A 20,124-nucleotide genomic window follows, 5' to 3' on the forward strand; every position below is an offset into this window, starting at 1 on the left:
GGGGTGCATTACCATGCAAACAACCCAATCCAAACGTTCCAGCTTAATCCCCACTAATATGTCTGTCCCACAAGATTGCATCAAAGAATATGGCTTTTTCTGGGGGACATAATACATTGAAACCAGCACAAATACTTCCTTATATCTCTCTTCTGCTTTAGATATCTAAGTGGTTTCTATTTACCTGATTGGACAGACTGATGCAGACTTCAGATGGCAGAATTATTGGACCTATATTACAAACTATGCTGACTCTGTTAAAAGAAAAAAAAAAAAGACAAATCTGAAAATATCTGCAAGGAACAGGAAACTTTAAGTGACAACAAAACTGAAAAGGAGCAGACAGAACTTCTAGTACTGGAAAGTAACAATTGTCAAAGTTAAGAACTCAGGTTTAACAGCAGCTCAGACAGATCTAAAGAGCAAATTACTTAACTAGAATAGTGGCTAAAAGAAGTTATCCACAAGGTGGTGTGGAGAGCAAATGGAAAATGCAGAAGTTAAAAACAAAAGACAAAGTGAGAATGTTTTACACTGACTTGAAATCCCAGAAGAGGAAAGAATGGGACAGAGGCAACATTTGAAGAGACAAAGGCCAAGAAAAATCCAGAATTGATGAAATACATCAATCACTGATTCAAGAAGCCCAGATTACCTAAAGCAGGATACATAAAAAGGCCATACTTAAATACATCATGGAAAAACTTATAAGCGAATCCAGAGAAGTTTAATTTTCTCATAAGGGAATCAGCTGAAAGTAGGCAAAGCAAGAAGAGTTATGGATGTGAGAAGGAGTCATCGAGTCCTCTAGGAGAGAACAGAAGAAAACGGACAAAGATGCTAGTGCATAAATACCAGGCAGCTTTAAGGATGCACTCAAGAGCCAAAGTAATGAATTTAAAACTTTTCTAGAGCCACACTCAGCTGCTTAGGTAAATTGAAGGAGGTGAAGAATCAGATATAACCAGGGTTGCAGTTTTCCTAAAATAAAAAGGTAGGGGAGGATAAAGCAAGAGGGGGCAAAAAAAGCAAGGTATATGTAAGGGAATAATTATAATGATTGAACACAGGAACGTACACTGGCTGGAGGAAAAGAGAAAAAGGTGTTAAGGCGGGTGATAGCCAGCAAACTGAGAATAGGATCAAGGATTATAGATCTCAAAGGTCAAATGATGGCTGGAGCTTAAAATTTCTGAATTTGAGAGGACAGGTGGGTTGCATTATTGGTAAAGTCAAAGTCCAAGATATGACCATGGAACTGAACAGCAGAAGACACCATCTTTCTAAGAAAGGCAATAAAGGAACAGAAATGCCAAGATATTGGAAGGTTCACCTAAATATATGCTGAAATCACAGGACTAAAACAAGTGTTACAGAGTAATAATGAGACAAAACCTAAAATTTTTAAAATGAGGAGTGACACACGAATGATATTTAATGACAAGAAATTCAACACTGGGGGATCTTGCAGGGGAGGAGACAGAACAGCTTGAAAATGGCAATCAGGAGTAAGGAGGATCCCTCCCCCATCTCCAGCTGTAGTGGCAGGACACTGGAAATAAACCACTATCACTTGAAAGGGCTTCAGGGAAAGAAGTATCCTCAGAGGAGAAACAGGTTTCCAAAAATCGAAGTGAAGATACCATTAAGAGACAAAGTTGACCATGTAGGAGATTTTCTGATGATGGACTGAAAATTCCATAGGGCAAAGTGGAAGGATGTTAAGAACTGGTAAGGAAGGAGAAATAACTACTAAATAGAGGAGGTACAGAGCCCTATGTGGATCACAGTGCAGGAAGAGGTGGAGTGATGTGAAAATCTGGAGCTTCTTGTAGTGCCTGACAAACAAGCATCAAGGGCATAAAAATATTATTCCAATATTCTCTTAAAAAAAAAAAAAAAGATCTCTAGAGATTGAACAAAAAAAGAAGATGCAAATGAGTATTAATGAAACAGGAGACATAATTACTGTTACAAAATGGAAAAGATAAGAATATTGCCAACAACTCTATGCCAACCTATTTGAAATATGGATGAAATTAACAATTTCCTAGAAAATAACATCAAAACCTTCTTCAAGAGGAAATGAAAGACTTAAAAAATCCTACAGAGACTGATTCTGTGGTTAAAATTTTTCCTCCAAAGAAAACTCCTGGCCTAGAATGGTTTTAACAAGCAAGTTCCAACAAACTTTAAAAGACACGTCTCTTACACAAACTCTTCAAAAGAACAGAAATAAAGGAAATACTTCCCAACTCATTTTATAAGACTAATGTTAATTTTGAAGTCAAAACTAGAGAAGAAAAGAACTAGAAAATAAAATTAAAGGCTCGTTTCAGCCTTGAATACAGATGCAGAAATCCTAAATTAAATATTAACAAACCCAATCCTAGAGTATAAAAATGATAGTAAATCAAGATCCAGTTGGGTATTCCCCAGAAACACAAGGACAGAGCCAGAATCTGGAAATACCACCACATATATGGGCACTTGATTTAGGTCAAAATGAAATTACAAAGTAGTGAGGAAAGGATGGTCTCTTTTAAAATAAATGAAACTAAGGTAACTGGATATCCATATAGAGGAAAAATGCAATTGCCCACCCTCCCCCCACTTCATACCAAACCAAAAAAGAATTAAAAAAAAAAAAATCAACTCCAGGTAGATTATAGACGTAGATGTAAAATGTAAAGTAAAATATCTTTTAGACAAGACTATATGAATAACTTCATGTGCTCAGAGTACAGAAAGAGTAACCACAAATGAAAAGACTGTACTGGTTTGTATATATTATGTCCCCCAGAAAAAGTCAAGTTCTTTGATGCAATCTTGTGGGGGAAGACATATTAGTGTTGATTAAGTTGGAACCTTTGGATTAGGCTGTTTCCACGGAGATGCGCCCCCACCATAACTCTGATTAGATCATTTCCATGGAGGCATGGCCCCGCCCCATTCATCTTGGGCCTTGATTAGTTTACTAGAGCCCTATATAAGAGCTCAGACAGAAGGAGTTTGCTGCTGCAACTTACAGAGACATTTTGAAGATGGCCATTGAAAGCAGAGTTTTGCTGACGCTTTGGAGGTTCTAGCCCAGAGTTTGACCCAAGAGGCTGATACAGAGACATTTTGTAGAACGCCATTTTGAAACACAATGTGGGAGCAAGCAGACGCCAGCCACATGCCTTCCCAGCTAACAGAGGTTTCCCGGACACCAATGGCCTTTCTCCAGTGAAGATACCCTATTGCTGATGCCTTACCTTGGACACTTTATGGCCTTAAGACTATAACTGTGTAACCAAATAAACCCCCTTTATAAAAGCCAATCCATCTCTGGTGTTCGGGAAACGGCAGCATTAGCAAATCGGAACAATGACCAAATCAAAATCAAGAACTTGCTCAAAAGTCACCATAAAAAGAACAAAAAGACAAGTTATTGAGAACTTGTGTAGAAAGCCTATACATCAATAAGAAAGAAAACAAGAGAACTGAATTGGAAAGTGCTGCCTTTCAAAACTTGGGAGCAACTCAAACGGTAGTTTAGGCAAATTTACAGCCTTAAATGCATCCATTAGAAAACAAGATACATCAAAAAACTAAGGAGAAATACTCCAACTCAAGAGGTTGGAAAAAATAACAAAAGTAAAGCAAGAAAACAAAGGTGAAAATAAGCACAAAAGTTAGCAAAACAGGACACCCAGTTGAAAGGAAAAACAAAAGCAAAATTTGGCTTTCTCAAAAAGAATTAAAAATACAGACACACCTCTGAGATAGTTTAAAAAAAAAGAAAAAAGAATAAGACAGAAAAGCTAGAAGTGGTACGTGAACTGAATTGAATTTTAAAAAGGGAGGGGCAATCACAAATACAGAGGACTCAAAACAATCTGAAGGCAAATATAAAGATCTTTAGGGGGAGGCGGGGCAAGATGGCGGACTGGTGAGCTGCATGTTTTAGTTACTCCTCCAGGAAAGTAGGTAGAAAGCCAGGAACTGCGTGGACTGGACACCACAGAGCAATCTGACTTTGGGCATACTTCATACAACACTCATGAAAACGGGGAACTGCTGAGATCAGCGAAATCTGTAAGTTTTTGCGACCAGGGGACCCGCGCCCCTCCCTGCCAGGCTCAGTCCCGTGGGAGGAGGGGCTGTCAGCTCCGGGAAGGAGAAGGGAGAACTGCAGTGGCAGCCCTTATCGGAAACTCATTCTACTGATCCAAACTCCAACCATAGATAGACTGAGACCAGACACTAGAGAATCTGAGAGCAGCCAGCCCAGCAGAGAGGAGACAGACATAGAAAAAAACAGCACGAAAAACTCCAAAATAAAAGTGGAGGATTTTTGGAGTTCTGGTGAACATAGAAAGGGGAAGGGCAGAGCTCAGGCCCTCAGGCTCATATGCAAATCCTGAAGAAAAGCTGATCTCTCTGCCCTGTGGAACTTTCCTTAATGGCCCTAACTGCTTTGACTCTTAGCATTTCAATAACCTATTAGATCTGTGAAGAGGGCCGTTTTTTTTTTTTTTTTTAAATTCTTTTTTCTTTTTCTAAAACAATTACTCTAAGAAGCCCAATACAGAAAGCTTCAAAGACTTGCAATTTAGGCAGGTCAAGACAAGAGCAGAACTAAAACAGCTCTGAGACAAAAGGCAATAATCCAGTGGCTGAGAAACTTCACTAAACACCACAACTTCCCAAGAAAAGGAGGGTGTCCGCTCACAGCCATCATCCTGGTGGACAGGAAATACTCCTGCCCATCGCCAGCCCCATAGCCCAGAGCTGCCCCACACAACACAGTGTAACGGAAGTGCTTCAAATAACAGGTACACACCACAAAACTGGGCATGGACATTAGCCTTCCCTGCAACCTCAGCTGATTGTCCCAGAGTTGGGAAGGTGGAGCAGTGTGAATTAACAAAGCCCCATACAGCCATCATTTCAGCAGACTGGGAGCCTCCCTACACGGCCCAGCAGCCCAGAACCGCCCTGGGGGGACGGTACTCACCTGTGACATAGCACAGACATCCCTCAACAGAGGACCAGGGGGAGCACGGCCTGGAAGACGGACCCACTTGCAAGTCTCAGGAGCCATACGCCAATACCAAGGACTTGTGGGTCAGTGGCAGAGACAAACTGTGGCAGGACTGAACTGAAGGATTAGACTATTGCAGCAGCTTAAAAACTCTAGGATCACCAGGGAGATTTGATGGTTAGCGCCACCCCCCCCTTCCTGACTGCCCAGAAACACGCCCCATATACAGGGCGGGCAACACCAACTACACACGCAAGCTTGGTACACCAATTAGACCCCACAAGACTCACTCCCCCACTCACCACAAAGGCAAAGCAGGGGAGAACTGGCTTGTGGAGAACAGGTGGCTCGTGGACGCCACCTGCTGGTTAGTTAGAGAAAGTGTACTCCACGGAGCTGTAGATCTGATAAATTAGAGATAAGGAGTTCAATTGGTCTACACATCCTAAAAGAACCCTATGAAGTTCAGCAAATGCCAAGAGGCCAAAAACAACAGAAAATTATAAAGCATATGAAAAAACCAGACAATATGGATAACCCAAGCCCAAGCACCGAAATCAAAAGATCAGAAGAGACACAGCACCTAGAGCAGCTACTCAAAGAACTCAAGATGAACAATGAGATCGTAGTATGGGATACAAAGGATATCAAGAAGACCCTAGAAGAGCATAAAGAAGACATTGCAAGACTAAATAAAAAAACAGATGATCTTCTGGAAATTAAAGAAACTGTTGACCAAATTAAAAAGATTCTGGACACTCATAATACAAGACTAGAGGAAGTTGAACAACGAATCAGTGACCTGGAAGATGACAGAATGGAAAATGAAAGCATAAAAGAAAGAATGGGGAAAAAACTGAAAAAATCGAAACGGACCTCAGGGATATGCTAGATAATATAAAAAGTCCTAATATAAGACTCATTGGTGTTCCAGAAGGGGAAGAAAAGGATAAAGGTCTAGGAAGAGTATCCAAAGAAATTGTTGGGGAAAACTTCCCAAATCTTCTAAACAACATAAATACACAAATCATAAATGATCAGCGAACTCCCAATAGAATAAATCCAAATAAACCCACTTCGAGACATATTCTGATCACACTGTCAAACACAGAAGAGAAGGAGCAAGTTCTGAAAGCAGCAAGAGAAAAGCAATTCACCACATACAAAGGAAACAGCATAAGACTAAGTAGTGACTACTCAGCAGCCACCATGGAGGTGAGAAGGCAGTGGCACGATATATTTAAAATTCTGAGTGAGAAAAATTTCCAACCAAGAATACTTTATCCAGCAAAGCTGTCCTTCAAATTTCAGGGAGAGCTTAAATTTTTCACAGACAAACAAATGCTGAGAGAATTTGCTAACAAGAGACCTTCCCTACTGGAGATACTAAAGGGAGCCCTACACACAGAGAAACAAAGAAAGGACAAAGAGACTTGGAGAAAGGTTCAATACTAAACAGATTCGGTATGGGTACAATAAAGGATATTAATAGAGAGAGGGGGAAAATATATATGACAAACATAAACCAAAGGATAAGATGGCTGATTCAAGAAATGCCTTCACAGTTATAACACTGAATGTAAATGGATTAAACTCCCCAATTAAAAGATATAGATTCGCAGAATGGATCAAAAAAAATGAACCATCAATATGTTGCATACAAGAGACTCATCTTAGACACAGGGACACAAAGAAATTGAAAGTGAAAGGATGGAAAAAAATATTTCATGCAAGCTACAGCCAAAAGAAAGCAGGTGTAGCAATATTAATCTCAGATAAAATAGACTTTAAATGCAGGGATGTTTTGAGAGACAAAGAAGGCCAATACATACTAATAAAAGGGGCAATTCAACAAGAAGAAATAACAATCATCAATGTCTATGCACCCAATCAAGGTGCCACAAAGTACATGAGTGAAACACTGACAAAACTAAAGGAAGCAATTGATGTTTCCACAATAATTGTGGGAGACTTCAACACATCACTCTCTCCTATAGATAGATCAAACAGACAGAGGACCAATAAGGAAATTGAAAACCTAAACAATCTGATAAATGAATTAGATTTAACAGACATATACAGGACATTACATCCCAAATCACCAGGATACACATACTTTTCTAGCGCTCATGGAACTTTCTCCAGAATAGATCATATGCTAGGACATAAAACAAGCCTCAGTAAATTTAAAAAGATTGAAATTATTCAAAGCACATTCTCTGACCACAATGGAATACAATTGGAAGTCAATAACCACCAGAGACTTAGAAAATTCACAAATACCTGGAGGTTAAACAACACACTCCTAAACAATCAGTGGGTTAAAGAAGAAATAGCAAGAGAAATTGCTAAATATATAGAGACGAATGAAAATGACAACACAACATACCAAAACCTATGGGATGCAGCAAAAGCAGTGCTGAGGGGGAAATTTATAGCACTAAACGCATATATTAAAAAGGAAGAAAGAGCCAAAATCAAAGAACTAATGGATCAACTGAAGAAGCTAGAAAATGAACAGCAAACCAATCCTAAACCAAGTACAAGAAAAGAAATAACAAGGATTAAAGCAGAAATAAATGACATAGAGAACAAAAAAACAATAGAGAGGATAAATATCACCAAAAGTTGGTTCTTTGAGAAGATCAACAAGATTGACAAGCCCCTAGCTAGACTGACAAAATCAAAAAGAGAGAAGACCCATATAAACAAAATAATGAATGAAAAAGGTGACATAACTGCAGATCCCGAAGAAATTAAAAAAATTATAAGAGGATACTATGAACAACTGTATGGCAACAAACTGGATAATGTAGAGGAAATGGACAATTTCCTGGAAACATATGAACAACCTAGACTGACCAGAGAAGAAATAGAAGACCTCAACCAACCCATCACAAGCAAAGAGATCCAATCAGTCATCAAAAATCTTCCCACAAATAAATGCCCAGGGCCAGATGGCTTCACAGGGGAATTCTACCAAACTTTCCAGAAAGAATTGACAACAATCTTACTCAAACTCTTTCAAAACATTGAAGACAATGGAACACTACCTAACTCATTTTATGAAGCTAACATCAATCTAATACCAAAACCAGGCAAAGATGCTACAAAAAAGGAAAACTACCGGCCAATCTCCCTAATGAATATAGATGCAAAAATCCTCAACAAAATACTTGCAAATCGAATCCAAAGACACATTAAAAAAATCATACACCATGACCAAGTGGGGTTCATTCCAGGCATGCAAGGATGGTTCAACATAAGAAAAACAATCAATGTATTACAACACATTAAAAATTCAAAAGGGAAAAATCAAATGATCATCTCAATAGATGCTGAAAAAGCATTTGACAAAATCCAACATCCCTTTTTGATAAAAACACTTCAAAAGGTAGGAATTGAAGGAAACTTCCTCAACATGATAAAGAGCATATATGAAAAACCCACAGCCAGCATAGTACTCAATGTTGAAAGACTGAAAGCCTTCCCTCTAAGATCAGGAACAAGACAAGGATGCCCACTGTCACCACTGTTATTCAACGTTGTGCTGGAAGTGCTAGCCAGGGCAATCCGGGAAGACAAAGAAATAAAAGGCATCCAAATTGGAAAAGAAGAAGTAAAACTGTCATTGTTTGCAGATGATATGATCTTATATCTGGAAAACCCTGAGAAATCGACGATACAGCTACTAGAGCTAATAAACAAATTTAGCAAAGTAGCGGGATAGAAGATTAATGCACATAAGTCAGTAATGTTTCTATATGCTAGAAATGAACAAACTGAAGAGACACTCAAGAAAAAGATACCATTTTCAATAGCAACTAAAAAAATCAAGTACCTAGGAATAAACTTAACCAAAGATGTAAAAGACCTATACAAAGAAAACTACGTAACTCTACTAAAAGAAATAGAAGGCGACCTTAAAAGATGGAAAAATATTCCATGTTCATGGATAGGAAGGCTAAACATTATTAAGATGTCAATTCTACCCAAACTCATCTACAGATTCAATGCAATCCCAATCAAAATTCCAACAACCTACTTTGCAGACTTGGAAAAGCTAGTTATCAAAGTTATTTGGAAAGGGAAAATGCCTTGAATGGCTAAATACACTCTAAAAAAGAAAAATAAAGTGGGAGGACTTACACTCCCTGACTTTGAAGCTTATTATAAAGCCACAGTTGTCCAAACAGCATGGTACTGGCACAAAGATAGACATATAGATCAATGGAATCGAATTGAGAATTCAGAGATAGACCCTCAGATCTATGGCCGACTGATCTTTGATAAGGCCCCCAAAGTCACTCAACTGAGTCATAATGGTCTTTTCAACAAATGGGGCTGGGAGAGTTGGATATCCATATCCAAAAGAATGAAAGAGGACCCCTACCTCACTCCCTACACAAAAATTAACTCAAAATGGATGAAAGATCTCAATATAAAAGAAAGTACCATAAAACTCCTAGAAGATAATGTAGGAAAACATCTTCAAGACCTTGTATTAGGCGGCCACTTCCTAGACTTTACACCCAAAGCACAAGCAACAAAAGAAAAGATTGATAAATGGGAATTCCTCAAGCTTAGAAGTTTCTGCACCTCAAAGGAATTTCTCAAAAAGGTAAAGAGGCAGCCAACTCAATGGGAAAAAATTTTTGGAAACCATGTATCTGACAAAAGACTGATATCTTGCATATATAAAGAAATCCTACAACTCAATGACAATAGTACAGACAGCCCAATTATAAAATGGGCAAAGGATATGAAAAGACAGTTCTCTGAAGAGGAAATACAAATGGCCAAGAAACACATGAAAAAATGTTCAGCTTCACTAGCTATTAGAGAGATGCAAATTAAGACCACAATGAGATACCATCTAACACCTATTAGAGTGGCTGCCGTTAAACAAACAGGAAACTACAAATGCTGGAGGGGATGTGGAGAAATTGGAACTCTTATTCATTGTTGGTGGGACTGTATAATGGTTCAGCCACTATGGAAGTCAGTCTGGCAGTTCCTTAGAAAACTAGAAATAGAGTTACCATTCGATCCAGCCATTGCACTTCTCGATATATACCCGGAAGATCGGAAAGCAGTGACACGAGCAGATATCTGCACGCCAATGTTCATAGCAGCATTATTCACAATTGCCAAGAGATGGAAACAACCCAAATGTCCTTCAACAGATGAGTGGATAAATAAAATGTGGTATATACACACAATGGAATACTACGCGGCCGTAAGAAGGAATGACCTCGTGAAACATATGACAACATGGATGAACCTTGAAGACATAATGCTGAGCAAAATAAGCCAGGCACAAAAAGAGAAATATTATATGCTACCACTAATGTGAACTTTGAAAAATGTAAAACGAATGGTTTATAATGTAGAATGTAAGGGAACTAGCAATAGAGCGCAATTAAGGAAGGGGGAACAGTAATCCAAAAAGAACAGATATGCTATTTAACGTTCTGGGGATGCCCAGGAATGACTATGGTCTGTTAATTTCTGATGGATATAGTAGGAGCAAGTTCACAGAAATGTTGCTATATTATGTAACTTTCTTGGGGTAAAGTAGGAACAGATTGGAAGTAAAGCAGTTATCTTAAAAAAAAAAAAAAAAAAGAAGAAGATCTTTAGGCAAGAAAAAATTGGAAAACTTGGATAGACAGTTTTCTAAGAATATAAAAATTACCAAAATTAACTAAGAATATATAAAAGAACTGAATATTCCTATTTCCATTAAATAAATTACAATCTGCAGTCAAACATCTACTCTTAAAACTCTGCATCTTAAAAAAATAATAATAATAACCAAATCCAGGCTCTATTCCTGGTGAGTTTTACAAGACAGTTAGGAAACAGTTTAAATCTCATCTCACACAAAATTTTTTAGACCATAAAAGCAGAGAAAGCTATCCAACGCACTTGAAACTAATACAGCCTTGATATTAAAAAACAAAAAACATGGCAGAAACACAAAAACAGAAAACAAGAACGCTGAAGACCAACTCACCTAAGAATGAGACAAAAAATGCATAACAAAATATTAGTAAATCTAATTTAACAAAACATCACTGTCATGTTAGGTTGTGTACAACAAATAGAAAGATAGCTTAACACTGGGAAAACTATCGCTATGATTCATCATATTAACAGTTTAGGGAAAAGCCATATGAACACCTCCTTAAATGAAAAAATTAATTGATAAAAAATTTTCCATCAAAACTGTCAGCAAACTAGGAACTGAAGGGAACTTTCTTAACCTAATAAATGAGAACTGTCAAAAACCAATAGCATTTAAAACTTCGAATTCCATGTAAAACCAAGGTAAGAAATGTTTATTTGGTGCAGGATCTATATTTCCTAAACAATTTAACTCGTACAGTTTGTTCGAATACCATAATTACATGGAACTTTGAACAGGAAGTGAGATCTGGTAGGTTTGAACAGGTTAGCGTGAAATAGCAATGCATCCCAAAGTAATTTGGGCAGAGAATAACAATATATATGCAGGGCCTCCCTGAGGAGCTGGGGGAAAATGCGGAAGTGTTGGACTTCCTCATTGGACCGATGCTGATGTTGTCACAAACATTGAGGACTGACGATTTGAAGTGCCGAGCCCTCTATCACGGGACTTGCCCTTATGAAGCTAGTTACTGCAAAGGAGAGGCTAAACCTGCTTATAATTGTACCTGAGAGTCTCCCCTTGAATACCTCTTTGTTGCTCAGATGTGGCCCTCTCTCTCTCTCTACCTAAGGCAACTTGGCAGGTGATCTCACTGCCCTCCCCTCTACGTGGGATCTGACTCCCAGGGGTGTAAATCTCCCTGGCAACGCAGGATATGACTCCCAAGGATGAATCTGGACCCGACACTGTGGGATTGGGAACATCTTGACAAAAAGGGGAATGCGAAATGAAACAAAACAGTTTCAGTGGCTGAGAGATTCCAAATGGAGTCGAGAGGTCACTCTGATGGGCATTCTTACACACTATACAGATAACCCTTTTTAGTTTTTAATGCACTGAAATAGCTAGAAGTAAATACCTGAAACTATCAAACTGCAACCCAGTAGCCTTGATTCTTGAAGACAATTGTATAGCAATGCAGCTTACAAGGGGTAATAGTGTGATTGTGGGAGCCTTGTGGATCACACTCCCTTTACCCAGTGTATGGATGGGTGAGTAGAAAAATGGGGACAAAAACTACATGAAAAATAGGGTGGGGGGGGGATGATTTGGGTGTTCTTTTTTGCTTTTATTTTTTATTCTTATTTTTACATTTTCTGGTACAAGGAAAATGTTCAAAAAATAGACTGGGGTGACGAATGCACAACTATATGATGGTATTGTGAACAGATGATTGTATACCATGGATGACTGTATGATATGTGACTATATCTCAATAAAACTGAATTCAAAAAAAAAAAAAAACAGCAACCATACTTAGTTGTGAAACTTTGGAAGCATTCCCTCTAAAATTAATGTGAAGACTGAAGATTCAAGCTCTTAGTGTTTCTAAACAACAATGCACTGAAGCCCTAGCCAGCACTCTAAGGCAAGAAAATTAACTATAAGATCAAACAGGAAGAAACAAATCTCTCATTATTTACAGATATTATCTAACTACATAGAAAAATCTGAGCTCCTACCAACTATTAGAACTAGTAAGTTTAGCAAGTTTCCAGTCACAAAAGCAAGCTAAAACAAAACTAGCACAGACTGAGTTTCCTCCTATCCAGAAAGATGTTTTCTACTACGTTGAGATGTCTTTATTAATCAGAAGGCAGTCAGATGTAGAGGAAAGGAGAGGTCAAACACCAGGTTTAGAACTTCAAATCCTGGCTCTGACACTTGCTGAGCAACACTATGCAGGATATTTAAACCTCTCTTTCAGGGGTTCAGGTCAACACTATTTTCACACTAACACTAAAACATCATCTGCCTTTGTCTCTGTGTTGACATTTGACCGATGGCACGAAACCAATGGTGAGTAAAACTGCTTGGTTCCTTGGCATGAATCAGGGCATTGGCACCAAACTGTCCTTGTGGTCACTGTATTTTTCATGAATGCCTAACACTCACAGTAAAAATTACTCATTTTATTACACACTGGCCCTTGGGTTTGTATAATGTACTTCTGCTGCACATGCAGATATGATGATTGTCTTGAGGAAAAGCACTTGTGTAACTATTTGACCGGTGAGCAAAATCCACAGTTTTTTTCATGGAATATCACTTTTACTTGAAAGAAAAAGAGACAAACTATGATTATTCAGACTTGGGTATTTGGCAGAAAATTCCTAAAAAATGAACAAAGTGAGCTTATAATTTCAAAGAAAACAACTGACAGTTATTTGTTGCCAATAATAAAATCTGAGCCCTTCACCACGGTCTTCCTCTGATGAGACAGTGACAAACACAAGGATGTTATTTTTTGATATTGTATAATAAAATGTGTCAACATGTAGAAAGTCTGTATAACTCAGGAAACCAATATTTTCCAAATGACCAACATATGCACAATATTACAAAACTATGCAGAGTAAGAGCTACAATCAAAGTGCAAGACAGACCACTGGATTCTAAAGTAACAGAGTACAAAGAGTATATTGACATAGTTTGATTCCACATTGCAACTAACCTTTAAGAAGTTACCATTTGTCAAGTTTTGGTGTGGAATCAAAGAAACATATCCACCATTATCTGAAAAGGTTATAAAATTAATCTTCATTTTCCAATCATGTATCTATATGAGGCTGGATTTTCTTCATATATGTCAACTAAAATGACATATTCCAATAGTAGATAAGAGAATTCATCTGTCTTTTACTAAATCAGACAATAAAGAGATTTACAAAAATGTAAAACAATGCCACTCTTCAAAGTTTTTTGTTATGGAAAATCATTTTTTCATAAAAAAAATTTATGGAAACATCTAATGGGTTTGTAATTCTTATTTTAAGTAACTGACAAATATTTTTAAATTCCTTGATGCTTTCCATAATCAAGTGGCTACAAAATACCCAGCAAACTATTCTATTCAGAATCTATTCTGATGCATTATGACAAAGTAATCCATAAATGATTTTTATTTATCCATTTATTTATCTATTGGTTGTTGAACTTTTTAACTAAAAAAATAAAAACAACCTTATATATACCCTTCACCCAGCTTCCCCTACTTACATAACCAGAGTACTCTGCTAAAATCACTCTGCTAAACTGATATAGATCCTTTAAAAACTAGTGTTCACATGTATATCTTTCCTTCAAAAAATTACATGTTTAAAAACAATTTTGACCAGTACTCATCAGAAGCATCAAAGTTGTAAAAGAAAAAGAAAGAATAAGGTATTGGCATAGGAGACAAAAACTAAATGCAATGTGGGATCCCGGATTGGAACCTAAAAAAGAGAAAGGAAAATAGAGAAAAAAATTTGAAATCTAAATAAGGTACATGCTTTAGTACACAGTACTGCACTAAGGTTAATTTCCTGATTTTGATCATTGTACTCTGGTTATGTAAGCAGGGGAAGCTGGGTGAAGGGTATATATAAGGTTGTTTTTATTTTTTTAGTTAAAAAATTCAACAACCAATATATAAATAAATGGATACATAAAAATCACAGTTTTGTCAGTCATAGCTCATATATCAAGGCAGCAATTCACAATTTCCAAAAGAAAACCAGAAAGTTGTTTTAAAAAAAAACACCACTATCAAAATTCAACCTTGTACAGTTCCATGTCCATCTACAACATATGACCCAAAGCAAGCAAAATAGACATTACAGAACCTCACAGAGCCTACAGCAAAAAAAAATTAGTTATATCGGGTAGTACTTCTACCAACAGCAAATGTTTAAGTGCCCTGGCAAACCTACAAGTACCACTGTGATGAAATATACCAAGTATGAGACCATATTAATAATCTACCAAGTTTCAAACAGCTCTGATTGAAGGATATAAACTGTATTGACTCTTACCTTTTAATTGGGGTGGGAGGGTTCATTTTAAAAATTGAACATAACAAAGATCCATGGATTAAAAAATTAGATGTATGTAAATTATAAGACAGTTCTTAGTTGACATAAAACTTACTTCTTCAAAATAAGATTTCAATAATCAGCAAATCCTTTTTCAAGGCAATCAAAATATATTATTAGACTTCGTCCTTCAAGACAAGGGTCAGGTGGCAAGCTACAGTCCAGCCCAAGGGCCAAATCCAGCCAGGTCTGTTTTTGTACATCCCATGAGCTAAGAATGGTTTTTATGTTTTTAAAGGGTTAAAAAAAAAAAAAAAAAAAAAAAAAAAACAAGTGACAGAGACCATATGTGGCCTGCAAAGCCTAAAATATTTACTATTAGGCCTTTACAGAAAAGGTTTGCATTTGCCAACCCCTGCTTTAAGGTAATAAATTTTAAAAACAATGTGGACACTATAATCTGAAATCAAAAAATCACCATCAATACCAGTAAATCATCAATTTATTTTTAAAAATTCTTTCCTGAACTGTAGACAATATTATATTCAGAAAAAGTTTTAAACCTTGAAATGAGAAGTTTTACAGAAATTGTTGCCTATGTATGTTAATAGGTTAAAAAATCTATAATAGATTTTTAAAACTTTCACAAATTCTAAAATTTTTCTCTACTTCTAAGACATGCCACTTACTCAGGGACATTCTGCTTTAGCCTGAGACCAAAAAATAATCATCAGTTATTAACAGTTACCTAATAAACTCTATCTTCGCTAATCCTTTATTAACCTAACACTGATCAAAATCGAAATTTTCCTGATACCTCATAAGGTCTGTAATCTGACATTTCAAACCTTTAATCAATATAGGAAATGTCTTCACCTCAAACAATTTTGATTTAGCAACTTATTGTAAAATATGGATCCACCTTCACTTCTGAATATGTACAGTAATGTGTACCTTTTGTTTTGAAACAAGTTTATTCCATAGTCAAGTTTAACAAACAGGGACTTGAACAATGTCCTTTCTAAGGGAATAATTCAATGTCCAATTTTTTATAAGAGTAATCTAAAAAAGTCAATACTGACCCCCAATCTTGAAAATTAATTTGCTGAACATTATGAATTTCATATGCATAATGAGATGGAAAGAAAATTACCAGGTGGTCCAAAAGACCATCTTAGGAAAGCTTTAATGAGTTTTATATTTTAAAGTCATTTGGTTGTCTGCTCCTTACTTCACAAAACAAGAATGACCCAGATTTCAAGTTACAATGGGTTTCAGCCTTCATTCAGCAAGGAGAATACCAGTCTTCACTTGGGATGGTAGTGCCACAGCCTGGCCATGTATGCCAATCACTTTAACATCTATGAGTTTCAGTTACTCGTTTATAAGAAAGTAATGCTCTAGAAGGTTTCTAAGATCCCTCTATCTCTAGAAACCTATTACTCTTAGCTAAGATTTTAAAAACCATTTATGAAAAAAAAGATTATGGCCTGCCTCATTACAAAATAAATCTGAAGCAGCTTAGGCCTCACATGTAAGTGTGATACAATAGTTACAAACAACACACATACACACAAGATCAGAAGCAAAGGAAAAAAAGAAGCAAAAATAGTATCAGAAATTGACCTCAACATATACCCAATCCTATCAGCCTGCACTAACACAAACATATTTTTAAATTAAGGCAGACCATTTAGAGAAACCATTTCTTTCTTTAAAGTTATCTTCCCTAAAAGCTAAGGAACGATCCCCTTTAAAAAATGTCTTCAGAAATATCTCTTATTTTAAGCCATACTTCACTTGGAAAGAAAAATGGAAAGTTGCCTACAAAGTAAATTTTTATTAAAAAAAAATCACTTTTCTAATATTTTCCTCAGGTTTAGGTTTACTTCTTGAACTGAGGACAAGTGAAAGAGAAAGATAAGCATCAACAACCTTACTTTCCATTTGATGTCAATGGAAAAGACTGGAAGTCCACGCAGAGACAAGTGAACTTAGACCTGGAGAGTATGGGGATGCCATGGCTCCAGGCAGAGGCATGGAAAGTGCAATTGAAGGAGGTTTGCAACAGCCTAAAGCCCCTTCAGACTTTCTTCTTATCAAGCCAATTCCCTAATTTTGGAATTTCCTAAGTTTGAATTTCAAATAAACCAAATTTGCAGGAGGCAAGTAAACTTATCAGCTCCTCTTAGTTTGTGAGGATCCAATTGAGTATGAAAATATTACTAAATAAGTTGCTTAAAAATTATAATCGCTTTCAAAGTTACTTAAAATTTTAGATTAAAGGACATATAACCAAAAACAGTTAACATACAAATTTTCCCTCATGGGGAGTGTTGCAACCACAGAAAATTATAAAGGTATCAGGCATTATTTTTAAAACAACATCAGGAAAAGACTTAATATCATCAAGATTTTCAGAGAAATAAACATGAATAAAAGCTAATTAATTAATTAGTTGGCAGAATCACTAAGACAACATTAAGTTTCAAAGGAAATCCTAGAAAAAAACAAAAGCAAAATAACTCTCAACAAGCAAAGTTTTCTGTAGTTTTAATTTTACCATAATTGAGAAGCAACAGAAATCGGACATATACTGAACGTGCTGCCTTCTACCTTAACTGCAAGCCCAAGTGAGGCCCAAGACCAGCATGGCACTTCAAACATGTGTTTTCACTAGAAAAGCGTCTGGTACTACCATCTGTGGTGACATCCATGTCTTTTACTGACTCAATTTCCTCAACAACTGAGGGTTTTACTAGAAAATAAACCAACTCACCTAGAGCCCTCTAGTTGCACAACTACAGAGAGTGGAGGTGCCAAGTTCAGGTAGACCAGACCAGCAGCCAAGTCAAAGTCAGAGCCTGACGCTGGTGTCTGAACTCCCAGTTTAATATGCTTTCCACAACTTGTTTCAGCCCTCCAAGAAATGTCTCCACCTTTCTCAGAGTTCTTTATGGCCCAGAGTTTCCCTTTAAGATTTAAAAGCCAAGTGAGCTCAGAGAGCAGCATTCTAGACTTGTTCAGACCCTGTGAGTCTTTCTTTCTTCTTCAGGACATTTAAGCTCCCTGGCCTTCCCTAGAACTGCAGTGAGATGTGTACCTGAAAGACAGTGGGATACAGGACTACAAAGACCTCAGGCATTACTTTAAAGAACATATTTGGAAAGCTTCACTTAATTCACATTAATAAAGAGCTGCTAAATCATTGAACGGTAGACTTTAAAACGAGTAAACTGTATAAACTATATTTCAATAAAGCTGCTAAAAAATAAAAATGGCAAGCTGCTAAACTGACAAGAGTATTCTTCAAGATAAAGGCCAGGGACCAAGCTCAGATCTGGTTCAACTTCTCAAACTTAAACAAAATGAATGGCTGCTCCTACAGACAGCACAGACTAATCAAACTATTCTTTGTTGTGCAATCACAGCATCTTCAAGCCCTCTTCAAGAGGAAATTACCCAGAAGGTAGTCCCCAAAATGAGCAATTTCATTTTGAAACAATCAAAAGCAAATAACTTAGGTCAATGTGCTTTCCTCCCTGCTGCTCCTCTTTCACTTATGATATACAGTAATTTACTATTGCAATGTCAAGTAATTAAAACACGCAACCAGGGAAAACTAGATGTAGGTTAACAAAGTAGGTAATGATACCAAAACGTCTGAATATTTTCCCAGTAAATCCTGCCATTTCGTACGGTGTACTTCAACTGCAAGTGGCTCGTATACTTGGGCGGGAAAGAACCCCCTTCCCCCACCTCCCCAAGCCATCCTAACAGTGGGGTGTGTTTTACAGGAAAAATGATGCCCCCAGGAGCAGTTCCCAGGCTGAAGCTTGCGGAGTTACTCTCCCACGCCCGCTAGCAGGCCCCCGATAGTCACCAAGCAGGGATCGGACTCCGCGGCCTGTGGCTTGGGCACCTCTGGGCGCAGCCAAGCGGGCCAGAGACCCAGGGCCATGCAGGCCCTCCCCATGGAGACAGAGGCCCACTCGCCAAGCAAGTACCTCATGCTGTAGGCGCCGGCGCCCAGCTCCTGCCCGATGCCCGAGAGGCTGGCGTCGAAGTCGTGCACCAGCCCGGACTCGATCACCTCGTCCATCTTCAGCACCCAGGCCATCTTCCGACCTCGCCGCAGCCCGGCAGGCAGCGCGGCCTCCGCGACCAGGGCGAAAGGGCCGGAGCTCCGCGGGAGCGTCCTGAGGGAGGGCGCGGGTGAAGCTTCCGGCGGCGGCACGGCGAGTGGTCACCAGTGGCGGCACGGGAGGCGACCGGGGCGTGAGTGGCCCGAACCCCGCAAGCAGGGCCTGGCCAGCCCGGCAAGCAGCTGTAGCGGGAGCGGCCAGGCCGACGGCAGCGCCTCGCTCCCGCAGGAGACGGCCCCGAGCCTCATGCCGCCGCCGCCTCCCACCCCACAAGCCCCGTGCCGGGCGTAGTTAACGCTGCAGCCGTCGCCGCCCGCCCCGCCCCGGGATCCCCGGCCGCATCCTCCCCGGGACTGCACTGGAGCGGGAGCACAGCCCGCCCCGACGACCGCGAGGGGCCAAGGCCCGCCTGCCGCCCGCTCCCCGGCCTTGATTCCCGACCCTTGGCCCGCCCGCCCAGGCTCTGGCGCCCCTCTGCCCCGGCCAACCCCGCCGACGCCGTTCCGCCAGCCCGGACCCTAGCTTCAGCTGCGGCTGCGGCTGCGGCTCCAACTCCGGCTCGAGCTCAAGCTCGCTCGCCGCTTCCGCCTCCTCCGACCCCGCCCCGTCGTCGGACCCGCCTCCGCGGCAACCTCCCACCCAGCGCGGCCCGCACGACCCCGCGCTCCAGGCCACGCCCCACGTCCCTCCACAGAGAAATGGTACAGGTCGAGCGCCGCGGCCCCGCCCACGCGGCAGCTTCCCTGCCCCTGCGGCCTCTCTGTCTCGCTGCCCACTCACCGAGGAAAAGGCGGCGGCAGAACGGCAAACAGTTCCCGCCCCATCCAGAGCTGTAGGATAACTGACGGGTTAACTGGGCAATAAAACTGCAAGGTGCTTGGATTTGGCTCCCCTGAACCTCTTTGCCCCTGACTAAACAACCAATCAAAATCTTCTTCCCTTCTTGGGCGTGGTTGAGTA

The 20,124-nt window shown here is 39.2% G+C and overlaps 1 protein-coding gene across 3 annotated transcripts in view; it reads right to left on the reverse strand.

Moving 5' to 3' along the window:
- UBP1 (upstream binding protein 1) overlaps positions 1-19,700 on the reverse strand; it is an 83,947-nt gene extending 64,247 nt beyond the window's left edge. Inside the window, exons 1-2 of one of the 3 annotated variants that reach the window (XM_037846715.1) lie at positions 19,653-19,700; positions 19,027-19,218 (exon numbers count right to left, since the gene is read on the reverse strand). In XM_037846715.1, the coding sequence (XP_037702643.1) occupies positions 19,027-19,139 (113 nt within the window). In that variant the 5' untranslated portion in view covers positions 19,140-19,218; positions 19,653-19,700. Of the gene's footprint in view, positions 1-19,026; positions 19,464-19,652 lie in introns of those variants that run through there. The other 2 variants (XR_005218429.1, XM_037846724.1) reach the window with 2 other exon arrangements.
- Between the last annotated feature and the right edge of the window lie 424 nt (positions 19,701-20,124).

This window comes from Choloepus didactylus, chromosome 1, assembly GCF_015220235.1.
Source record: "Choloepus didactylus isolate mChoDid1 chromosome 1, mChoDid1.pri, whole genome shotgun sequence".
In the NCBI taxonomy this organism is placed as follows: Eukaryota; Metazoa; Chordata; class Mammalia; order Pilosa; family Megalonychidae; genus Choloepus; species Choloepus didactylus.